The 23955-nt window shown below is 40.5% G+C and overlaps 1 protein-coding gene across 1 annotated transcript in view; it reads left to right on the top strand.

Moving 5' to 3' along the window:
• LOC146963881 (transcription regulator protein BACH2-like) overlaps positions 1-23955 on the top strand; it is a 42416-nt gene that overhangs the window by 4831 nt on the left and 13630 nt on the right. Inside the window, exon 2 of the mRNA XM_085766477.1 lies at positions 19430-19709. Coding sequence (XP_085622603.1) covers positions 19446-19709 — 264 coding nt within the window. The 5' untranslated portion in view covers positions 19430-19445. The remainder of the gene's footprint in view (positions 1-19429; positions 19710-23955) is intronic.

The raw sequence follows: 23955 nt of genomic DNA, 5'->3' as shown, positions 1-23955 counted from the left end.
TCTGTGCTTGGGAAGACTAGTGCCGCGTCACACACACATAAACTGACTTAGACTGGCTCTTGGACCAGCAAACATGCAGTCGTATGGACTTGAATGCATCAGTTAAGCCAGATAAAATAGATATATAGATACAGATGGATAAAGACATAGATACTTCGCCTACATTACAATTTTAAAAGTCTGTAGTCATGCAAAAACTGTATCACAAATGGTTTTACAATGAGGTTGCAATCTTATTTAAAGTAAAGATAGTGCTGCTTCTCTAATATGATAGAATGCATTAGTCAGTACAAACAGTGAGCATCTCTGTGGCCTGTTATTAGCAGGGTTCCTACGCAAGTGTGGAAAGTATGGAAAAGTATGGAATTTGATTTTGTACATTTCCAGGTCTGGAAAAGTATGGAATATGGAAATTATTGTATGGAAATATATTTATCTTAATAGTTATCTGGATTTGGTCTTATCTGAAGTTATCTGGGTTAATTATTTTTGTATGCGCTATTGTACCTATAGCTACAATCTCCTGGAAATGATTTGGTTACATAATGGCATACACATTCAGAATAATGAAAACAAATGATTAATTGCATGATTTTTTTATATAATGCACAACTATTTACTCAATGTCACAAATTATTTGCATTTTTTACCGAGAAGTCTGGAAACTCGGGTCTGGAAAAAGTATGGAATTTGGAAATTTCAAATGTGTAGGAACCCTGTATTAGATTGTCTCATCTTGTTGATGAAGTTTTGGCCTTGGCATGTAATGTAAAGGTTTTATTGTACTTGCAGTAACTACGAGCGCCATTCCCATCCACTCTGGTAATGTTCAGGTTATTGTTTCTACTTCTACTCACCACTCTGTCTCTGTGTGCACGGCCAACACACACACAGACACACACCCTGCCCTGCAAGCCGCCTGCATCTATTGGACAGGACACCTAGAATTTGACACTCTGTAAACGAGTCAGTATATTGGAGGTGTTGCCGGAGCCATTAGTGTCATAGGTTTTATCCACTACTTTTTTTCCCGCTGCCGTCAACATCAGTGGTTGCAGTAAATCCAGCATGCTCTCCCACAGCAGACTGAGACACACTGTCTCTCTCATCAACCTCTGGGCCCGCTCCCACATCTGATCTGGCTGCTGCACTCCACACGGAACTCCTCCACCTCTGTGCCAGTCAAAAAAAAAAAAGCATCTCTGGTTTACTGGTGCAAGACTTTTTTGCACAGCACTGAACAACACATCACCCAAAGTGAGACAGACAAACAGAAAACGATGCACATTTTTCATGAACCTCCTCATCCCTATTATTTTGTGATAAGCTCTCCTCTGTTAAAGCAGAAGTAAGCGATATTTTTGTGTTAATATAAGTCTTAAATAGTTATATCTTCCGACAGCAATCACTTACATGGAGTGTTTGGACCGAAACACGGGTCTGTCAGTCACTCTGCTCTGCTCTGAGCCGAGGAGAAAACTTTTCTTGTATCCTACAAGTTTTATCCAATGAGGAGAGAGAACGGCATGAAGGGCTGTGTGTGCAGCCAAGGGATGCGCCTGAATGTGGTGACCTAGGGACGAGGACCAATGGATCCATGACGAGGGCGGGGGCTGCTAACTCCATCGGCTGATAAGACGTTATGGTGCGTTCAAGGCAACTTGTAACTCGTGTTTTTCCGACCTGTGAAGTTGTACCAGTTCGATCTGGTACGAGTTCACGGGTCGGAAGTTACGAGTGGCCGTTATAGTGACTTTCACAGGTAAAACAGGTCGGAAAAACACGAGTGGGTTGCCTGGAACGCTACAAAGTCGTAAGTCGTGACTTGAAGCTGTAATTTACGGTTTCAAAAGCCTGCCTGGAACGCAGCATTAGCAAAAACGACCGGACCACTTACTTCTGCTTTAATTACAAGCTGTGTTTTAAAACCAGAGTGGACACATGTCAAGACTTACACAGAAAAACAATAGTCTTTTTTGTCACTGTAACTCCTTTGTCCTTGTTAGGATCCTGTAGGAACTGCTCCTGTCAGGAAAGGAAGTGGCAGTATTATAAATTGTCAAGGCAAGAGGTGGACGTGGCAGAGGAACTGAATCAGGGAAAAGGACGTGCTGTGTCAGTAAAGCAGTGTACACAGGGAGGGTGTACAGACTATGGCAGCGTGTAATAACCAATAAGGAGCAGATGGATTAACCTTGGCTAACGGAGTGAATGAAGTGATGCAGATCACAGCATCAATACTCAGCCAGCACATTAAGGATGTATTGTACTTGATTGTTTGTTATTCTGCAAACGGTGGTCTGCTTCACCAAACTGATCCACCACACACAGCTCAGTTAGATGAAGACCGGTGGGTTTCTTCTCCTCTGCTGCTGTCTGTGTAGGAGGCTGTTTGAAGACAAACTGCTACATAATTCACACCAACGGCTTGGTTGTATCTGTGTGCAGGGGAGAGGAACTGATGAAGGGCAGCCTGACCGTGTGCCTCAGCACAGGTGATGAGCACTGACTGTCCCAGGAGACACAGCACAGCGCGAGGGCAGACAGAGACACTGAGCTTAGACTGTCTGGTGGATCTCCTTCTCTCTTTGTCTGTCTTTTGTCCATACCTCCCTCTGTCTACTCATCTCTCTCCATCAGCTGTGTACATTTTATGCAGTTGTGTGTCTTCTGTGTGTTCTGGTGTGAACCAGAGGTTTCTGTCTCATCCTCCATTTCGTCTCGTTTTATTTATTTACCACTTGAAAAAGACTGCGATCACTTTGTGATTCATTAAACCAGCCTTTGAAATATCTATATATTATGGATTAGTTTCTTTTCTGCCCGCCATGTGCTTTTGAAGCTACATTTTGATTGTACGCTGTTCAGGAGATAATAGGGCAGCAGATTGGAATGTGTCTATTAATTAAGATTTAATTTTAAAAATCTAAACTATTTAAAATGTAACTTTTGGTTTGAAATTGGCCTGGCCTACATGTTGGAAACAATGCCAGTGCTCATTCAATATTTGATGGAACCATCTGTTCACACCTAGAAACCAGGAAAAGTGTCATGGCAGAAAACGATCATCTCATCCCAGTGTGTGAGGTGACGCATATTTGTGTCTTTGAACAGATTTGAGGAGCTGTTGTTTGGACTCCGGAGAGACACATTGAATTCCTGAATTGTTGTTTCTGGTTTATCTGGTGCATAATCTCGCCACAGATTTGGCAACCCATCTGGCATGGCTGGCGGTCATTAGTGCAGACTGGGGTTGGGAGGGGCAGATGGTGAGATGATGGTCAGCTGTTTTGGGCATTGCTTCAGTCAACATATTCCGTGTAGATTTGGACACGCTAAAGCTAAATCTGTTGTTTAACCTACAGAGCTTTAGAGTGTCTGGACACAGCTGATGCAGAATGAGATGAACAGATGAAAGCAACAGATACATACAGTACCCATGACTGGCTGGTTTTTTCCTGCATTGTTAGACTGTATAAAATTTAAGCTGGCCTTCAACTGGAGGAGTATTAGGAAGACTTTAGGTCCAATATGCCACTCATGACTGAACCATCCTGCACTAGTCTGAACTGATAATCTGACCAAAGGATCCTGTTGTCTAAAGCAGGGCCGTTGTATAGGGGAGAAAGGTGATGATAATTCTAGGGGCCCAGCGCCCACTTAGGGCCCATAAAAAAACCCAGTAGTCTAATCTTTGTATGATTTATTCTGCGTAAGACCCTGACTAATACTCATAGTACACTGTAAAAACTCAACATCTTTCAATATTTGTCTTATTTCTTGTCCAAATGTCTCATTTCTAGTCAAAACTAATCTATTTCCACTTAAAATAAGACTCATTACCTAAAAATTAAATTGTTTCACTTAAATTAACAATAAATAGAAAAATCTGCCAGTGAAAGTAAGTTTTTTGTGCTTGTAATAAGGAAGAAAAACTTGCTCCACTATCAGATTTTTTCTACTTATTCCAAGTGAAAATATGCTTGAAAGAAGTAAAAAAGTGTCTAAAAACAAGCTACTTTTAATATGATGTGTCTTATTTTAAGTAGAATGAGATTTGTTTTGACTAGAAATTACATTTTGACTAGAAATAAGACAAATATTATTGCTAAGAAGATACTTGAGTTTTTGCAGTGTAATGCTGCATTAGCATCAAAACAAAGAAGGCTAAATAAAAAACGATAATACATACGTAGTCTAAGAAAAAAAAAAGGAAAAGTTAGGGGGAGGGGCCCACTTTAGTATTCTTTAAGGGGGCCCAGAATTCCTAGCAACGGCCCTGGTCTAAAGCTAGTGTTAATATTAAAGACTTGGTTGGAATCTTCCTGATATTGAATCATACATATCAATGTTGTTGTATTAAAAGGAAGCTGATAGAATATTTAACAGAAACTTGTAATAAGGTCATAACTACAAGCTGTCTGAGAAATCTCATTATGTTTTTCTACTGGTAGCAGTTCATTCACACCCAGACCAACCCAACGACAAGCGAGTTCACAATGTCTGAAAGCAAATGCTCTGAAACATGTGGGAGCAGAGATCAGTGTGACGTCCTCAGAGCTGCAGCTGATTGATACCTTACACTGCTGCAGTGAACCACAGAAACTAGCAGGTGTCGGTGTGGTTTTGCCCAGTGTGAAAAGGGGCATAATGAGAAGAGCAGTGGTTTCACTGATACGCTCAGTGTGGTCCAGCCAATCAGGAGAAAAAAAGGGATTTAGAGGGATCTCCATAGTGATAACATTTTATGTTGTGGAACCTCAGCAGGATCCAGCAGCAGTGGCGTTGTTAGGCCTACCTATATATATATATATATATATATATATATATATATATATATATATATATATATATATATATATATAATATATATATATATATATATTTATATATATATATATATATATATCATAGACTGTAAAAAGAATGGACGTAGCGTCCGTGACGTCACCCATTGGTTTGGGGGAGTCTGTTTTGTGCCGCTACTACGGGGGTTTGAGCCGCGCCATGTTGGATTCTACTTGCCATATTTGGAGCGGTGCGGCCGTTGGCCGGCCGAGAGCCCGCCCACTGGCCTCGTAGCAGCGGTCGCCGGACCTGTCACTCAACGGTTCTGCGCCCTAATTGGCCAGAACTTTAAACCTAATAATAGTAAAACGGTAGAGTTTTAAAAAAATTCACCCCCCTCAGAGTGTGTGCGGGGGTAGAAACTATCGGTTGAGACCAAAAAAATAAAATGTACCAGGCTGTAAATATGTTTTTTTAAGCTGTAAAATCGGCTATTTTAACATGGGGCTCAATTGGAGTTGCTCCCTTCTGGAGCCAGCCCCCAGCGACAGCCCAGGGGATTGCAGCTTTTTGAATGCGGAAGTGAGCTTCACTTCTCAGACCGACAACTGCCCCCTTGATATATATATATATGTTTATATATATATATATATATATATATATATATATATATAAATAAACAGTTTTGCCTTAGTTTGACACTACAAATATACATCTACTCCTAGTTATTGCAAATTTGGGTTTATGTTATGCTTATATATTCACTTTATTTACATATTTCAAATATCGATGCATATTTTTTATGAGTAAAATATCTGCTCCAGTTGGAGTCAAACTTCATTTCTGATCTTATTTGAATGGGGAAAGGTGAAGAGGTCTGTGTGAAATTAAAATGAGACAAAGACAGTTGTATATTGAGGGAGTGAATAACCATTATGACATATAGGGGTTAAATATAATTAGTTTTCCAGTCTGGTATCAGAGAAGGGTCAAATTCTGCCTGGACCTACCTGTGATAAAACATCTGTAAAATTGCTCAGGTTCACAACTGTTATATTCATTGGGCTACTATCCCATGATTCAAAGGCAGATTTTACTCTAAATAATGTGTTTTTTCTAGGCAGAGATGAAAAATGTACATGTTTTACTGTGTACAGTAGAACGCCAGTCTTCATCCTGACACTTCTGTAGTTATGTCACAGGTTATATATACATCCTTGTAGTTGTAAAGATATATATTTACAACCCCCCCCCCCCCCCCCCTCCTCGACTAGGTAGCATTAATGGTTTCCTGTTTACTCTCTTTGATGGTGCTCTGGTCTGTGTGGGCCACTGAAGCTGTTTGTGGGCTGATGTAACAATGCCAATATAGCTGCAAAAGCTGCAGGATCTTGTGGAGGTTCCACCTGTCGAGACAGATTAACAGGCTCTCACATTCATCTCCATGTCTGCTGCTGAGGGAAGACACAGATGTGGCTTTGATGTGATGCAATTAGGGTTTGTGCGCTATGAAGGATTACAGCAGTGGATAGAATATAGAACCAGAGCAGAACAGTGCAGGGTGCTATGGTGGAGTCATGTCCCTGCAATGCTTACAATTACATTTAATCTTCAGCTCAGGATCCTCTTCCTCCTCCTCTATCAGGCCGTGATTATCCTACTACAGAGTTAATCAGTGAACTGCTAATGCCTCACACCTCTGACAGGTCCTCAGGTCGGCAGCCTGAGTCTCAGGTTGTGAAACAATCATGTCAGCAAACTCTTACAGTTTAGGAAAGCATTTTTTCATTCTGGAATGTGCTATAGTGATGGAATTCTACTCACTTCTAATTTCTAAGTAGAGGATGAAAATATAATGCTTTGTTGTTGTACAAGACGTCACATGGCAGTTTGAACTTGTTTGAAACAGAAGCCTACAGTATATTTGCGGGTATAGTCACAGTCACGAGGTACCAGTAAGGAGAAGTGACAGCGTGTGGCGGTTAGCTGTACTGAAGTTAAACTCACTCACCCATAAAAGACGTGCTAACCCACTTGCTAAGTGGTCATTGACCTCTTGGTGAAACGGTTAGTATCGAAACCCACTCAGAGCAGGTCACAGAACAACATCGGTCACATTGGTTAATAATGCATCAAACTTCTCTCTTGACATGCATGATTTCATTTTTTTTTTTTAATTTAAAGGAATAGTTCACCCAAAATTGAAATTTTACTCATACTCACCCTCATGTGGACTAAGGGCTGGGAGAAGTTTCAGAGTCCTCCGTGGCTTCTCTGAGTTACAGGGGGTCTCGGCGTAGCAGTGCATGTCCATATAACGGTTGCAAATGGATACCAACTGTCTTCGTAACAAAAAGACACACCAAAAAACATCCAAATACCTCCATGCTGCTCGTATGTAATGTCTGTCTTGTATTGAAGCCCCGAAATGCGCAAGCTTGTTTTGTAGTGGAAGCTTCTCCTCTTCCTCGTCAAATTTGGACGAACTGGGAAGAGGACGGACCCTCGTTCGTCCAAATTTGACGAACCGGGAAGAGGAGCTTCCGCTACAAACAAGCTTGAAAAATAGACTTATTTAATTTTTTTCGGGACAATTTCGCATTTCGCATTACAACTGAAATTGTAATCATGGACATTTATAAAAGCAACTGTAATTTAATTAGACATTTTCCCACAGTAATGTAACGGATTACAATTATGCAAATTTTGTAATTAAATTACGTAACGGCGTTAAATGTAATTCAACACTGGTGGTGCGTTGGCTCAGTGTGAACACAGTCACAGTCAGGCCCAGTCAAACTCTGGTGCAGTCCGTTTGTTATGTGAAAACGGCTGGACCTCGATCCGTTCCAACTGCCTGGACCTTGTAAACATGACATACCACGTGTCTTTTTCTGGTCAGTCGTCATAACACATGACACTCTGTAAGTGCAGTGATTAGACCATTTAAAAAAAAAACATGTGAAAGTCATTTTTGCATCTGGTGTGCAGCCTTGGTCCAATGTGTAAAAACACACTTATTCATGTGTAATAAAAGCACACGTCATTGTCAGTTTTTTATTAACAGAAATGAGGCTGATGTTTGTGTCAAAATAGACTGTATACCATGAATTATTAGAAAACAATGAAATTCTATGTAAAATCAGATGTTCCAGCAGTGAGCACCGCCACATAGTCAGAATGATGCCTTTTTTTTCCACTACTGTTCAGTCACCCTTAGTTTTGTCCCAATTGTGTTCCTCATTAAAACATAACAGAAATAAAACCCACCGGTAACACTTTACAATAAGGGTCCCTTAATTAACGTTACTTAGTACATTATTAAGCATTAATTAACTGTTTACAGATATATTAACAATCATTATTATGTATTACTTAGGATTAGGAAACACATTAATTAATGTAGCCTATTAGTAAGCAGTTAATTAATGTTTACTACTCAAAGTCAATTAAGAAATTAAAAGTTGAATAATGTAATTAGTTATCATTATGTATGCATTAGTTAGCATTAATTAACACATTAGTTTATTATTAATGCTTAATAATGTACTAACTAACGTTAATTAAGGGACCCTTGTTACCAACCCACCAATAGGTTGAAGCTGTAGATTCCACCCACCTTCTTGTTACATGAAGCAGCAGCTTCATGTAATTCTTAAAACAGGAAGAAGCTTTACCTCTTGTACACACCTGAACAAGAGGTAAGACTGGGAGTTCCAGTGTCACACGTACAAGGACCAAGAGAAGGAAATTAGTAAAAGCTCATTTGATATTCTCTAAAGCTTTTAGCATAGAATTAATTCATTGCTGTTAAAAAAATGTTCAAATAACATTCAAATACAATTTTATGAATCCTGATTTTAACTAGATTTTTTTTCTTTATCAATTTCAAATATTATACTTTGTATGTAGTAGCCATACTTTGTATTATCAGCAAATAGGATGAATTTGGATCATTTGGATGCCTTACAAATATCAATCTGTGTGTGTACAATATAAACAACTAGCCTTGTGGTGTTTCCATCTGACATACCCTCAGAGTCAGCATCTACACATGTCTTCCACCTCACAGCAGTTCTAAATGAGGAGCTGTGTGATTTCTCTGACAGAGACCAGTGTTCATTAAAAGACGTGTCTGAAGCTCAGTCAAAACTTGTTCCTTGTTGCTGAATGGCTGTTGGCTAAAGCGCTTCCTTTCCTTTTGTTTTGATCCTATTACTTGAGTATGATTTGGCTTCCTTGCTAGTGTAGAGCTTTTTAATTTCTGCAGTATTCTTCTTGGGCATGACTCACACAGCAAACCCCAGCCTCACTTTCCCTGAAACCTGACAAGCCTGATCCAATTTACGCTTCAATGGCAGCCTAAGGCAAAGTGATGTCAGTCCAGCCTCCCAGCTGAAAGGAGGGAGTGGAAGTGTCAGGAAACACAGATGACCATGGAGGAGCTCCCTCGGGGAGGGAGGGTCTATATCTGCTACATCCGTAACTGTCAAGCAGGTGAAATAAAATCCTGTGGACTGAGTCCGACTCGTCAATGGTTTGTGGGTCGGTCAGGGCAGTGGCGTCACCGAAGTGTTGTCAAGAGACTAATATACCAACATATTGCACAGAGATATGGAGAAGGATATTCAGGGAAGCCCTGATTCAATGGATGACATCAACATCTGAGTCACTGAAAACATCTCACTGTGCTGTGACTCCACTTTGTGTGTTGTAATTCCAACAGCATAAATCTGCTCTTCCACAATGTCAGAAACACTGAAAGAATTCAGTGTGTTTCATCAGGGAGATGTTAGTCTGTCAGTTGTCCTCTGTGGAAAATTTTGTGGGCGTCTAACAGCCCCACATGTGCACTTTCATTTTCGTGCCTACACTGTGTTGCCTTGTGAAGTAGATGAAATAATCCTGTGCTCGACATTTCTGCCTTTATGACTCATTCAGCATCTGAGGGCTTTTGCTCGCTCTCAAACGGATTCATTTATTACAGTTTTTAGCCCTGCATCAGGTAGGACCAGACTGTAGCCCATAATAGATGCTGTGTGTTTACAGTGGCCCCTGTTCAAAATCAAAAGCACAGTGATCTTTGTGTGGTTGGACTGGTGAGTGGTTGATGCAGTTGTTTGTCATGTGGAGAAGGAAGTAAAAAGATCAGTTTACATTAACTGTTGACTTGTGCCGCTGACAAGTGTCACTTCAATCAGACAACTCTGGAATGAGAAGAAATCACTTATTGAGCGCAAGCATAGCAAGCTGAAGCACAGCATGGATAGCATATGGCTGCAGCAGGTTTGGCGTCAGGCTCTGACTCATATTCGTTCCCTGAATGATCTGCTTTGCCAGACATTACAGGGAATGAAGTGGACCCCCCCCACCCCCCTTCCCACACACACACCGCCCCTGCTTGCACCTGTAGCTACTGTTTAACTGACTGTTTGCACTACAGCCTACCTGTCTTGTTGCATAAAACTTATTTTTATAGCATTTAACGTTAGAAGATTCATAATAGCCTATGGTTCGTTTTTTGGAATAATGCGCTGCTTTTGGGCTATAATTGCACTGCTGCTGACAACCACCTCGTTCTGTGTTAAAGCAGAAGTAAGCAGAATGTTTGTGTTAATATACAGTAAGTCTTAAGAAGTTATATCTTCCGACGGCAATCACTTACATAGAGTGTTTGGTCCGAAACACGGGTCTGTCAGTCACTCTGCTCTGCTGTAAGCCGAGGAGAAAACTTTCCTTGTATCCTACAACCTTTATCCAATGAGGAGAGAGAACGGCATGAAGGGGCGGTCCTCTCTGTAGCTGTGTTTCAATTCAGCGGCTGCAGCCTTCGGAGGGCCCAACGCTAACGTTAAACATTTGAAAGTGACACTTGCAACGGCTCTTCCGCTTCTCCGCTTGTCACTTCTTTTTTTTTAATAAGTAGAATAAATACAAGGGCAGTTATCATTAATATACTAATAAACAAACAATTGAACAGCAGCCAAGGGGGCTAGGCTATTAAGTGAATAGAGAATAAAGAGCAGAGTGATATGTTTTCATAGCTTTATTATTATTTGAGTCAGATGCTTTGCCTCTGCTCCTCACCTGTGCGGCCAGCAGAGCCCGGCTCAGCGAGCGACCGCGCCTCCGAGCCGGCCGCAGAGCCGGGTTACCGTGGCTACAGCACAGAGCTGCTACCGTTCAATAGCTAGCGGCTAGGTTGCTAATAACAACAACGGTCCGCAAAGCATCTTGGGATACGGGAGGCCGCGAAGGATAGTAGCGATGCATCCTCCGAATGCAGGGGAAAGGAGGACGCATTTGTAGGAGCCTTCGAATTTGGATGAATTGGGACAGCCTTCGCGCAGCGCTGTGACGTAATCGGCCTTCAAATCCACCCTCCGAAGGATGCAGCCCCTGAATTGAGACACAGCTTCTGTGTGCAGCCAAGGGATGCGCTTGAACGTGGTGACATGAGGACGAGGGCAGGGACTGCTAACTCCATCTGCTGACAGGATGTTAGCCAAAACGACCGGATCGCTTACTTCTGCTTTAAGCCGTTACCTGCAGCGGCTGTTGTCCGTCTGCCGTCTAACCGATTTCACGTGAATGCAGCATGAAAAATATGACTGAGTTGCTTGCGATCTATAACCGCACCGCTAGATGGGAGGAATTCTTACACAATGTACCTTTAACCCACCTCTAACCCAACCTAACCCAAACCAAACCAATCCAACCCAACCAAACCTACCCTGTAGTTAAACACACAGAGATATTGCTTGGATGAACCATTATTATTACCTTAATAGTAATCATTATAATAATAATAATTTAAAAAACCTTAGTTTGACAGAATCCCTCTGTAGCAGTGTTCTGGTCTGGTGGTGCGTGTGAAAGCTGTCAAACATCTGTGTTCGATTTCCATGAACATGTTAGGGAGGGAACTCCTCCCACAAATGGCTTCCTGATTAAACAGATTAGTTTTCTGTGTGTTTGTGTGTGTGTGTGTGTGTGTGTGTGTGTGTGTGTGCACTTATAGGATAAAAGGTTAACATATTGATGGAGAGTGATAAGACACAAAGCACTGAGGTCAGCTATTCAGCATCTATGGATTGTAACTTAATCACTGGATAAACACACACACACACACACACACACACACACACTGCTGCATAGACTCACGTATCCGTCGTACAGAACCCACAAGTCCATTCTCCAGCAGCAGGCCCGTTGCCCTTCACACATGCAGTGATGCACGGCTGCTCTGTCTGCCACTGACCTCAGGTCATTTATCAGGGTGTCAATAACCACAGTGCAAGTGAGAGCTTCTCTCAACAAAGCCTCATTGTTGAATGGGAGACACTGATGTCATGGTGGTGTATTTCCGGAGCTCATGAAGCCCCAAGGGAAGGCCTCAGCAACGCAGCCGGGACTGAGCATTGTCTTTAGCTGAGAGTGATGTTGTCCCTGAGATAAAGTTTCTGTATTCATCTGTGTAGACCTCTGATTTTTCCTCTGGCACCAGCATCGAGATTAAGATGAGCAAAACATCTCATAAAGTATCAAATGGATCCACATGAAATCTTGATAAATTACGTAGCTGATGACCTCCTGAATGCACAATGGTCCAGTTCTTACCTAGTGGCACAGCTTGCCAAGTAAACGCGGTCATCAGATCAGCAGGTCCATGCAAGAGGGAACTGAATTTCCAGAGAAGCATAAAAAAAAACATGAGTATCAGTGTGTTACTGCAGCACAGAGTTATAAGACAGAGCTGCCTCTCTGATGATGCATCATACACCATCATCATCATCCACACACACACCGGTCAGAGGAGAGATGAGACAAAATAAAAACAAAGAGTAACGGGGTGTGTTTACTAAAACCTAATCTAATCTAATTTAATTAACAGCCTTTACCACTATTTGTGTTGATAATATTTCAAACATTACTCAGTGGAAGTAGTCTAGCGTGGTTCATGTGTTTGTTCCTCTTCCAGATCAACAGTTTTTCTTCTCATCTGATTATTGCAAACTCACTGCAACTATTGTGTTCATTTGTTCTCTTTATGTTGAATAAGCTACATTTCCACATGTACTGACCCTTCCTCATTACACAACTATTCTGAAAAACTAACAAAAATAACAACCAAGTACTTCTCTCCCAAAGTGTGTCTTCCCTGGATGTGACAGCACTAACACTGATGTATCATTTTTCAAATAATGAGAAGAGGATGCAGCAGATTGAGTTTGGCTTCAATTAGTCAGGGGGCAAACACCTAAGATTGCTAACTATGCTCACGCTTCTGGGTAAAGTTTGCCAACCTTAATTTTTTGTTAGAAGGAACCCCTAGGAGGAATAATAGGGGTGTTGTCATCTTGGATTTGCTGGTGACCACTAAAAGCGTTATAACATTCAAATACTCAATTCATGCATATGGTCACAATAATTGTCAAAATGTACAGTTTATATGCATACTTTTCAACGTTCAAGATTTTATATTTAGGGAAATGGATTAAAAAAAACAATTGAAAAAGCATTTTTTTATTGTATTGCTATATTTTGGCCAATATTGGTTAAAAAATATGACTTTTTTTGACTTCAAGATTCTAACTAGTAATGGGATGTTATGCTAATTTAATCTGAGGGTCTTCCAAAATTTAGCAGCAGCCCCCCATTCTGGAGCTAGAGCTCTGCACCATGATTTTGCCATCAGTTTCACTTTCTGTGCTTGATCGAACATACAGCATCTCAAGTGAGTACAGCCCTGTCATTAAAAAAAAAAAAAATTCTATTATATCTTTTCATGGGACAACACTGAAGATATGACACTTTGATACAATGTAAAGTAGTCAGTGTAAAGCTTGTATAACAGTGTAAATTTGCTGTCCCCTCAAAATTACTCAACACACAGCCATTAATGTCTGAACCGCTGGCAACAAAAGTGAAAATGTTCAAATTGTGCCCAAAGTGTCAATTTTTTGTGTGGCTACCATTTTTTTTCCCAGCACTGAAACCTCTTCCACTCCTCCACGATGACATCACAGAGCTGGTGGATGTTAGACACCTTGTGCTCCTCCACTTTCCATTTGAGGATGTCCCACAGATGCTCAATGGGGTTTTAGATCTGGAGAGACATGTTGGACAGTTTCTGAAGGGAGTGGATCATGCTCATTTCTTTACAACAACACTTCACTTCCTGCTTTCTCTACGGAAGCCGAATAAGCCCGAACCGTAACACAGATGGCTCAAAACTCAAAGCACACTCAAAACTTATTCCTTGTCAGTATAAATCAGCGCAAACAGGGCCGGCCCCTGGCATAAACACTCTATGCGGTTGTTTAGGGCCACAGCCGTTAGGTGGGGGGCCACATGATCAGAAAGGTACTGGGGTTCATTCAAGTCATTTAAACATCCTGAGGTCTGCATGTGCACGCTATGAGCTTTATGTAATTTGAAGTCAATATTCAGCTTCTTTTATCTCACATTTGAGACATTTGGTGAAAATAGAACGGCAGAATGACAACATTTGTGCTCAAAAAACAATCTTACAAAATTTAATTTTAGACTTGTTTTCTACACTTATCTATTACTGTATTCATATCCTATTTCAAGAACCAAAACAGTTTATTCTCATGATTGAAGGAGTGTTTTCACAAGGGATTTGAATTTTTTTCAAAAAGCAGACCTCAAATTTCCAGCATTTGGCCTGAATTATTTCTTTATACAGTGTTCTAGGAGAAATTGGCCTCAGAGTGCTTACAGCGGAGGTTCTAATATTTAGACATAAAACACTTGAGTATTGTTACATCTGCAAGTATCTTAAAAAGATAAATTTAAGAAAATATGTAAAAGTTGAGAAAATGGCCTCAAACCTCAGAAGGGATAAACATGTCTGTATTCAGTTTTAACCAGTGATTTGGTGTTTGTGCTTAGAGTAGCCTCGGCCACAAACGAAAATCTTGTTTAGGGGGCCACCAAAATCCTAGGGCCGGCCCTGAGCGTAAATAGCAAAACAATAATAAATGGCGCTTACAGGTGGGATTGACTGAGAACCTGCTGCTCCACCTGTGTTGGGTGCCACAGGAAAAAATGTAATAATCTGTCACAGACTGAGAAAAGTCAGGTTTAGCTTTTAGCATGAGGTTCACTGACAGGGATGTGGAACGGTCCCTGACATCAGGTGTGGTTTCAGTGCCTTCAGTCGACACACCCCCAGCGTTCCAGTAGGGGGGAATACTACTTATGTTTCCAACCATTTTATGTATTTGGTGATATTTTTATTCATTCAAATTCGGCATGGTGTTTTATGGTTCATTTTTCTGTTTTGAGACAAATTAAAAACTCTTGACAATTTTCTGCCGTACAGAATCTTTAATGTGAAAGTGTACAGGATGTGGGAGGTGTGACTGATGTTAATTTAGCTGTGATGGAGAAAAAATCCGAGGAGAAGGCAAGGCATTCAGAAAATGATGTGTGATGTTGGAGCGGTGCTGCGGAGGGAGCTGTGAACATGACTCTTTTGTTGTACTGATGGAATTAGCTCCTCTCAGAATACCCCATAGACACCATCACATGAACACAAGACATAATCAGGGCAGGGGGTGTGGAGGAAAGTAGGCCATAGAAATACATCAACACACACACACACACACACACACACAGTGGAGTGGAATTGGTGAATTATTAGTGTTTGTTAATTAATATTTGTGAGTGGAGCTGCAGCTCTGGGGGAAGATCCCTGCCTGACCTTGGGCTCTGCTGCTCCTGTGATGAATTATTCACTCCTGGATGTTTCTACACTGCCTGCTGGGATGCACTGTGTGTGTGTGTGTGTGTGTGTGAGTGTGTGTGTTTCTACATTTGTGGGGACACCACTTTAAAGGCGGTTTGAGGGTTCAGACTGGGCCGACACACAGCTGTGTTCAGGTTGTAGCGGAGGGTTGGTGAATACATTATGTCAATGATGAGTCCCCACAAAGACAGATGTGTAAGTATGTGTGTGTTAGTGTCTCAGGGGCTTTAAAAGTCCTTAGATGGGTATGTGTGATTGATGGTGCTCCTGGGTTGAATGTAGGCTAACAGAGCAACTGACTGATGAGGAGAAAGTGCTGAGCGGCCACAGTGAGCTGCATTATGGGAAATAGTAGCCGTGCCACTTGGACAGGAGGACGCTCCTGCTGCTCTGCTCCGGTGGGGTTCAATCTTTTGATGGTGAATTTGAGATCTCTATTTAGACACTGGTTTGGAGGTGGTTGATAGTGTTGTGTTTGGGTCCATGAAGGCTTAACACAGTACAAACACACAGCACACACATTTAGAAACATGTGCTGTAAAAGCTTTCAACACAACAGAGACAATTCTAGACACAAGGTTGAATTTATATAAGTTTTGTATTTTGGTATGACCTTTTGTTTTCACTTTAGTTTCTGCAGGGATTTTTCATTTGGTTTGTAGTAGGGATGTCACGATTACTTGTTTTCACAATTAATCGTGGTATTAAACGCCACAATTAATTGATCGTAAAGATTCCTAAATACCGTCACTTTCTGAAAAAGATTATATTGGAACCATATCTAAAGTTGTGCGCCAAAGTAAAGGTAAATGCACAGATACTGGTCCATTTATCTAAAGTAACACTCAATTAGTAGGAATTTAAATGTTAGCGTGTCATTTGTATTGTGAAAAAAATGATTAAAATAAACGTAAACATTTGGTATAGAGGACAATTAAATGACATAAATATTTCAAACACTTCCCGCTGGGGATTAATAACTGGTCCTAGAGATTAGTAATGTAATTATATTTTGACTATATTTGATTTTAAACATTCATAGTGTTGTGAAATGTATTAATGCATAATAATCGTGGTAATCGTAATACCATGATTATTTCTCTGACAATAATCGTACCAAGAAAATCTATAATCGTGACATCCCTAGTTTGTAGTTTTTGCTTTATAATGATGATGATAATGACAAATTTTTAGCCTAAAACCAAAAAGAATGTGCTTGTACATACATAGTAGATACATACACACATACATACATATAAAGAATATATGTCTATATATAATGGATAACTGGGTGACAGGCAGTGAGCAGTGAGCCTGTCTGATACTCCAACATGCCCCCTCCCACACATATTAAAGCACAGGCAAGATGATGAAAGAACATGCAACATCTTGTTTACTAAAAGCCCTCAACTGTCTCTCTTTACCCAGTGGTTCTGGGAAGGAAGAAAACAAAAACATGGAGAAACACCTCTTTATATGTCAGACTGCTGATTGAGAAGGAGACATGGGGGAACTATGGAAAGTGGGAAATGTTTATGTTTATTTATCCAGTATTTTGATATGATGTACTAGGCGTGCAATTATGAGGGTAATGATGATGATGATGATCCAAAATTTCACCAATGTGTGACAAAGATGACTTGTCAGGTCAGTTAGGCTGCAGTGGTAAAACTAAGTGACTTCTTGGAGGAACAGATGATGAGCAGTGTTAGTGGATCTTTAGTTTTCATTCTTAGCAGCTCGACAGAGCAGAGAAGCCAGAAAACAAAGGTTGTAAATAATTTGCAAGCACCATAAAAAAAAATAGGGGAGAATGGTCAGAGCCTGAAGTGCTCCTGAGGGGAGGCAGAAGATGATCTACAGTACTGAGATGATTGGCCCCGGGGCCACTGGGAGAAAAGCCAGAACACTACTTCAGCAAGCCCCCAGTGCTGGGCTCTGCCTATTCAAAAGTCATGAATCAGCAGAAAGCAGCCCCCTCTCCTCTTGCAGACACACACACACACACACACACAGAGAGAGAGAGAGAGCGAGCCTGTGGCTGATGAGACAGACAGACTGCATGCTCAGCTGTCTGTGTTGTGGCTTTATGTTCTGCAGTATTGAAATAAAACACAATGAAAAGCCTCAGGGTAGAGCTGCAGCAGGTAGTGTGGAGCTTCTTATATGTCTGTCAACAGAAATCATACAACAGATAACATTCAGACAGCACCATGTAAAGAAGTATTTAAATTCATGATCAGTGAACTTCAAAATATTCCAGGACTATTAATGGGGTTAGGAATATATATCATATATTATACTTAAGTTAAATGGATATTTCAACATTTTGGCAAATTGGCCCATTGCCATAATCCCTATAGTCGTAGCAGCAGATTCATTACCTTTAATTGTTGGTGCAAGCTGTTTTGAGATCCACAGAGCAGAGACGCGAGCCGCTCAGCTAACAGTACATACAGTCCCTCATCAAAATCATCAAATACACAATCCAACAACTCCAAAACACTCTATGCATATTTGTGATACAGGCATGTTCAAGATGGATAGATGTTTTCTAAACCTCTAACATTTTTACTTAGAACAAAAATTCCATTGTAATATGGGTGTTTGTTTCAGTTTTGTTATTGAATTTTAGCAATGTTCCTTTTCCTGATGTTGAGTCCTTGATGAACTAAACTGGCTTTGACTAATTTTGTGTTTTTTCCTTATTTCTACAACAAATGAACAGTCACAAAATGTAGGCCTAGGTCTTGTCGTAATTCTAGTTCATTCGATCCTTGATCATCAGTCATGAATCCAAAGGTATTGTGCGAGGGGGGAGTTGTCGGTCTGAGAAGTTAAGCTCACTTCTGCGTTCAAAAAACTGCAACCATGGCTGCCGCTGGGGGCTGGTGTCAGAAAGCAGCATTCTCCATAGACCCCCATGTTAAAAACGCCGACTTTACATCCTCAATAAACATGATCAAAGCCTGGTGTCATCATGCGTTTTGTTCTCAACTGATAGTTTCTACCCCCGCACACACTCTGAGGGGGGTGTTTTTTTTTTTTTAACTCTACCGTTTTACTATTATTAGGTTTCAAATTCTCGCATAAATTAGGGCATGGAAACGTTAAGTGACAGGTCCGGAGCAGGGCTAGCTCAGTTTGGCAGTTGCTACGAGGCCAGTGGACGGGTTCTCGGCCGGTTGACCCGTTGAGTTACCGCCTGTCCTTCAAATATGGAAAGTACACGCCCACCCAAATCCAACATGGCGCTGTTCAGGCCGCCATGTTTGAGTCACAAAAACAACTCCCCAAAACCAATGGGTGATGTCACGGATGCTACGTATGTGTTTTACAGTCTATGGTGTTGTGCCACTGTGAGACTAAGAGAACGACAGACAAACTGACAGTGTTTGGCCTTTACTAAATATCAAATCTCATCTGAGTTGACAGTTTATTTTCTGCCTGACTAATTGATTAATTGATCAGTCACTGCTCTGTAGTAGGCTACAGCATGTAGCTCAGTAGTACTGGAGTTGCCTTATACCTATATCATCCATTTTACATGATATTTCAAAGTTTTAACTTGATGTAAATTCACAAATTGTTCAAAAACATTTCAAACTCAAATATCTCAACATCTGTGTGGTCTCTAAACAACTGATTAAATTTGTTAGTGGTCACAGAATGTATGACAAATTATCATACTGTACCTAATATTGTGACTGACAGGTAGACAGATTGTCTATGTTGAAACACCTCATTGGAGACTGTCTAACAATAATGTTGTACGGTTCAGTGCGTTGTGTCTCTTCAGACCTGACACAGTGAACAGTAGCCATGCAGCAGGCTGATGTGGTGTCCTTCTTTCTCCTTTTACAGAATCTCAGAGGGAGTGATGCTGGCAGGCGAGGAGCAGGACAGTGAGGCGGCAGCGCCCATGTATGTGTATGAATCCAAGGTCCACTGCACCAACGTTCTCTTGAGCCTGGAGGAGCAGCGGCGACAGGGCATACTCTGCGATGTGACGGTGCTGGTGGAGGGAAGGGAGGTGCGGGCGCACAGGGCCGTTCTCGCCGCCAGCAGCCACTACTTTCTGCAAGCCCTCCTGGGCCACAACATGCCCGGTGAAGCAGAGCCCATCATCAGTCTGCCACACAAGGTGAGCACAGTGAGCACACGCCAACACATCCATGTGGAGCGGTCTGAGGTCCAGGGCCGTTGTATAGGGAAGAAAGGTGATGATAATTCTAGGGGCCCAGCGCCCAGTGGGGCCCATAAAAAACCCCAGTAGTCTAATCTTTGTATGACTGATTTATTCTGCGTAAGACCCTGACTAATACTCATAGTACACTGTAAAAACTCAACATCTTTCCAAGAATATTTGTCTTATTTCTTGTCCAAATGTCTCATTTCTAGTCAAAACTAATCTCTTTCCACTTAAAATAAGACTCATCACCTAAAAATGAACTTGTTTTTAGATCATTTTCACTTAAATTCACAATAAATAGAAAAATCTGCCAGTGAAAGTAAGTTTTTTGTGCTTGTAATAAGGAAGAAAAACTTGCTCCACTATCAGATTTTTTCTACTTATTCCAAGTGAAAATCTGCTTGAAAGAAGTAAAAAGTGTCTAAAAACAAGCTACTTTTAATATGATGAGTCTTATTTTAAAGCAGAAGTAAGTGGTCCGGTCGTTTTCGCTAATGCTGCGTTCCAGGCAGGCTTTTGAAATCGTAAATTACAGCTTCAAGTCACAACTTACGACTTTGTAGCGTTCCAGACAACCCACTCGTGTTTTTCCGACCTGTTTTACCGGTGAAAGTCACTATAACGGCCACTCGGAAAAATACGAGTTTCCTTGAACGCACCATAACAGTCCTCGTCGCTACGTCACCACATTCACGGCGTCCCTTGGCTGCACACACAGCCCTGCATGCCGTTCTCTCTCCTCATTGGATAAAAACTGTAGGATACGATAAATGTTTTCTCCTCGGCTCAGAGCAGAGCAGAGGGACTGAGAGACCCGTGTTTCAGTCCAAACACTCTATGTAAGTGATTGCTGTCGGAAGATATAACTATTTAAGACTTATATTAACACAAATATATCACTTACTTCTGCTTTAAGTATAATGAGATTTGTTTTGACTAGAAATTACATTTTGACTAGAAATAAGACAAATATTCTTGGTAAGATACTTGAGTTTTTGCAGTGTAATGCTGCATTAGCATCAAAACAAAGAAGGCTAAATAAAAAACGATAATACATACGTAGTCTAAGAAAAAAAAAGGAAAAGTTAGGGGGAGGGGCCCACTTTAGTATTCTTTAAGGGGGCCCAGAATTCCTAGCGACGGCCCTGCTGAGGTCATTCAAAAATATAAATGTTACAGGGCAACAGAACAAAGCAGGGGTCTCATTTCAGTATGAAAGACATGGAGATGGTTACCCCACTGGGAATGCTGCCAACAGACCTAAACTGTCATGTAGCTAAATACATAAAATACCTTAAGAATTTTAGAAAGTGCACAAACTCTTGGTTGTGTTGTTTGTGTGTTCTACACTACAGGGATGCTGTGATTTATTTCTTTGAAAGGGATATTTCAACATTTTGGTAAATTCTCCTCTCACCATAATCCCTATAGTCATAGCAGTAGGTTCATTACCTTTAATTGTCGGTGCAAGCTGTTTTTAGATCGGCGGGGCAGAGGCACGAGCTGATCAGCTAGAGCAACAGAGGCTCATTGTATTTCCACGTTTCCCTCATCAAACTAAATACACAATCCAACAACTCCAAAACGCTCTGGTGGACAAGTTATGACCTGCACATTCACCACGCTATGAAATAATAACGTATAATTGTGTAACATGCACACGTCTCTGCCCCGCCGATCTAAAAACAGCTTGCACTAATTAAAGGTAATGAAACTACTGCTAAGACTATAGGGATATAGGGAACAGAACTGAACTTTGCCTAGACCGAAATACTGTATACTGTAGGTTACTACATTTTAGATCCAGCTGGACTGAGGTCCACTCTAGTCCATGAGCAGAACATGGGGGGACATGGGGAAAGACTGCTCAGATACCTCGACCTTCTTTTGATAAATAAAGTTAAAGAGGAGGGGGGGCATGGTTAACACAAACCTGTTTATGAAAATCTTTTGGTCATTAATATTAATGTTATCACCCTGCTAGTTGCTGCTGCTTTCATTATCCACTGTGGCTGATCAGGGATCAGCTCTTGATCCCAGGGGCTGCTTTACCTTCTAATGCTCCAAATGTGTCATATTGATGAATGTGTCTCTGCTGTAGCTCATACAGTAAACTCACACTGGCCTGCACCACTTTACAAATCAAACTCAATCCCATAGTGATCCTTTCTGTTGTCCATCGACTCACCCGCTCTGGAATCTGTTAAGATGCTTTAGAATTAGTGAACTTCCTCTATGAGAACAATTATGTATTGAACTGCAGGCTGCAAACACATGTTCATTATTTATTAATTAAATTTATGCTTAAACTTTTTAAATTTATACTTAACTCAAAGCCATTTTGCTTCGAGTTAAACTAAATCCATGCCCCGCTGATCAAATTGATGTTTTCTCTCTCTTTATTTAGTTATTACTATTATTATGGTTACTATTATTGTTACCACTATTGTCATTGTTATTAATTAATTAATTTATTATCATTACTTACTTTATCATTTATTTATATTTCATTTATTTATTTTTCCTCCCTGTCCAAAAATTTTATTAATTTATCCTCCACTCCCACACTGCTCCTGTACCTTTGGTTCTTATCTCTCCCCTGTACTTAGAATAATCGTTGTTACTATTATTCTTTTTTTGTTCTGTTTGTTTGTTTGTTTGTTTGGTTGGTTTTGTCGTTATTGCTGTCACAATTGTTATTTATTTATTTTTATTATTATTATTCATTTATTTTTTAAATTTGTATTACTTTTTTCACCAATACTGTTATTATGACCAAGGTCAATATTACCCCAATATTCACCCATTTTCTTTTTCATCATTAGTATGATCACCATTTATATAATATATTATAACTGGCTTACACACACACACACACACACACACACACACACAGAATTTCACCTTTTATGTCAATGTAAGTCATCAATGCATGTTCACTGTATTGTCTGTCGTGTTTTTTTTTCACAATTAAAAAAAAAAAAAAACTAAATCCAGCTCTATATTAAAGTGATAGGTCATTTGATGTGGGGCTGTGTGAGTACTTCCATTCAGTGTATTACCTGCAGTAGATTCAGGGCAGTTCCCAGTTAGAGTTAAAGAGCTACAATCAGTTGAAGTGCCACTTTATTCTTAATTTGCACTGCTTTGTCTGCTGCCAAACAGCATGTTCCTCTGGAACTAGGGTTAGAGCTGTAGGGCTAACCCTACAGTTTTTGAACTTTCGAACTAGGATATTACTACAGAGAAGTACATGGTGTCCACTGTATTAGCTGATCAGCTGTTTGAGTCACACCGAGCAAAGTGTAGGTGCGCTTCTGCAAAGGAATATGAGAAAACATGCACACACACTTTCATGCAAACACACACAAAAGCCACACTGCATGTAGTGAACAAGATTGAAGCAGGAGAGGTGAGGGTTGAGGGAGGGAGAGAAGGAAGGAACATTTTGTTCATTTCCACCTGGCCACCTCTTTATCCTCTATGGTCAAACACAATATTGTCCTGAAACATTCAGCCAGAAAAGAGAAGTTAGCGCCCTTGTTGTGGTTGAGTCTAGCACTGACTCAACTAATTAGAGGAATGAATATTTGCACTCATGTACATCCATTGATGATGAACTTTATATCATGCAGGCCATTGCATACTCATCTAAGAATGAAGTATGATCCATTCTGCCTGGACAGAGGAACAGAGGAGATGAGGGCTGTAACTGGCACCTTGAAACCTGGACAGCTTTGTTCAGCCAGGCCAAGCTGAGAGAGAGGAAGGCATCATTTCTCAGTGTTCTTCTGGGAATTTGAGGCAGCTCCCTTTTTCCCCAGAAGATTCCTGCTGCCTCCTGAAGCATCAGTAGATAAGATCTTTGATCACTGGGAGCGCTATGTGGCTACAACCTACGGTGGCCTGGAGGTGCAAATCAACATTACAAAACATAAAACACTTTTACAAATTCTGAAACAAATTTACATTTCAGAAAACAAAACTACAAGTCTAAAAACAAAGTTACATTTCAGAAAACAAATTTACATTTCAGAAAACAAAATTACATTTTAGAAAACAAAATTACATCTCAGAAAACACATTTACAAGTTGCAAAACAAAATTACAATTCAGAAAACAAATTTACAAGTTGTAAAACAAAATTACATTTCAGAAAAAAAAAATTACAAGTTGTAAAACAAAATTACATTTCAGA

This window comes from Trachurus japonicus, chromosome 22 (assembly GCF_045865225.1).
Source record: "Trachurus japonicus isolate A0001 chromosome 22, Traja_1.0".
Taxonomy (NCBI): Eukaryota; Metazoa; Chordata; class Actinopteri; order Carangiformes; family Carangidae; genus Trachurus; species Trachurus japonicus.
This window is presented reverse-complemented; position numbering and strand designations above follow the sequence as displayed.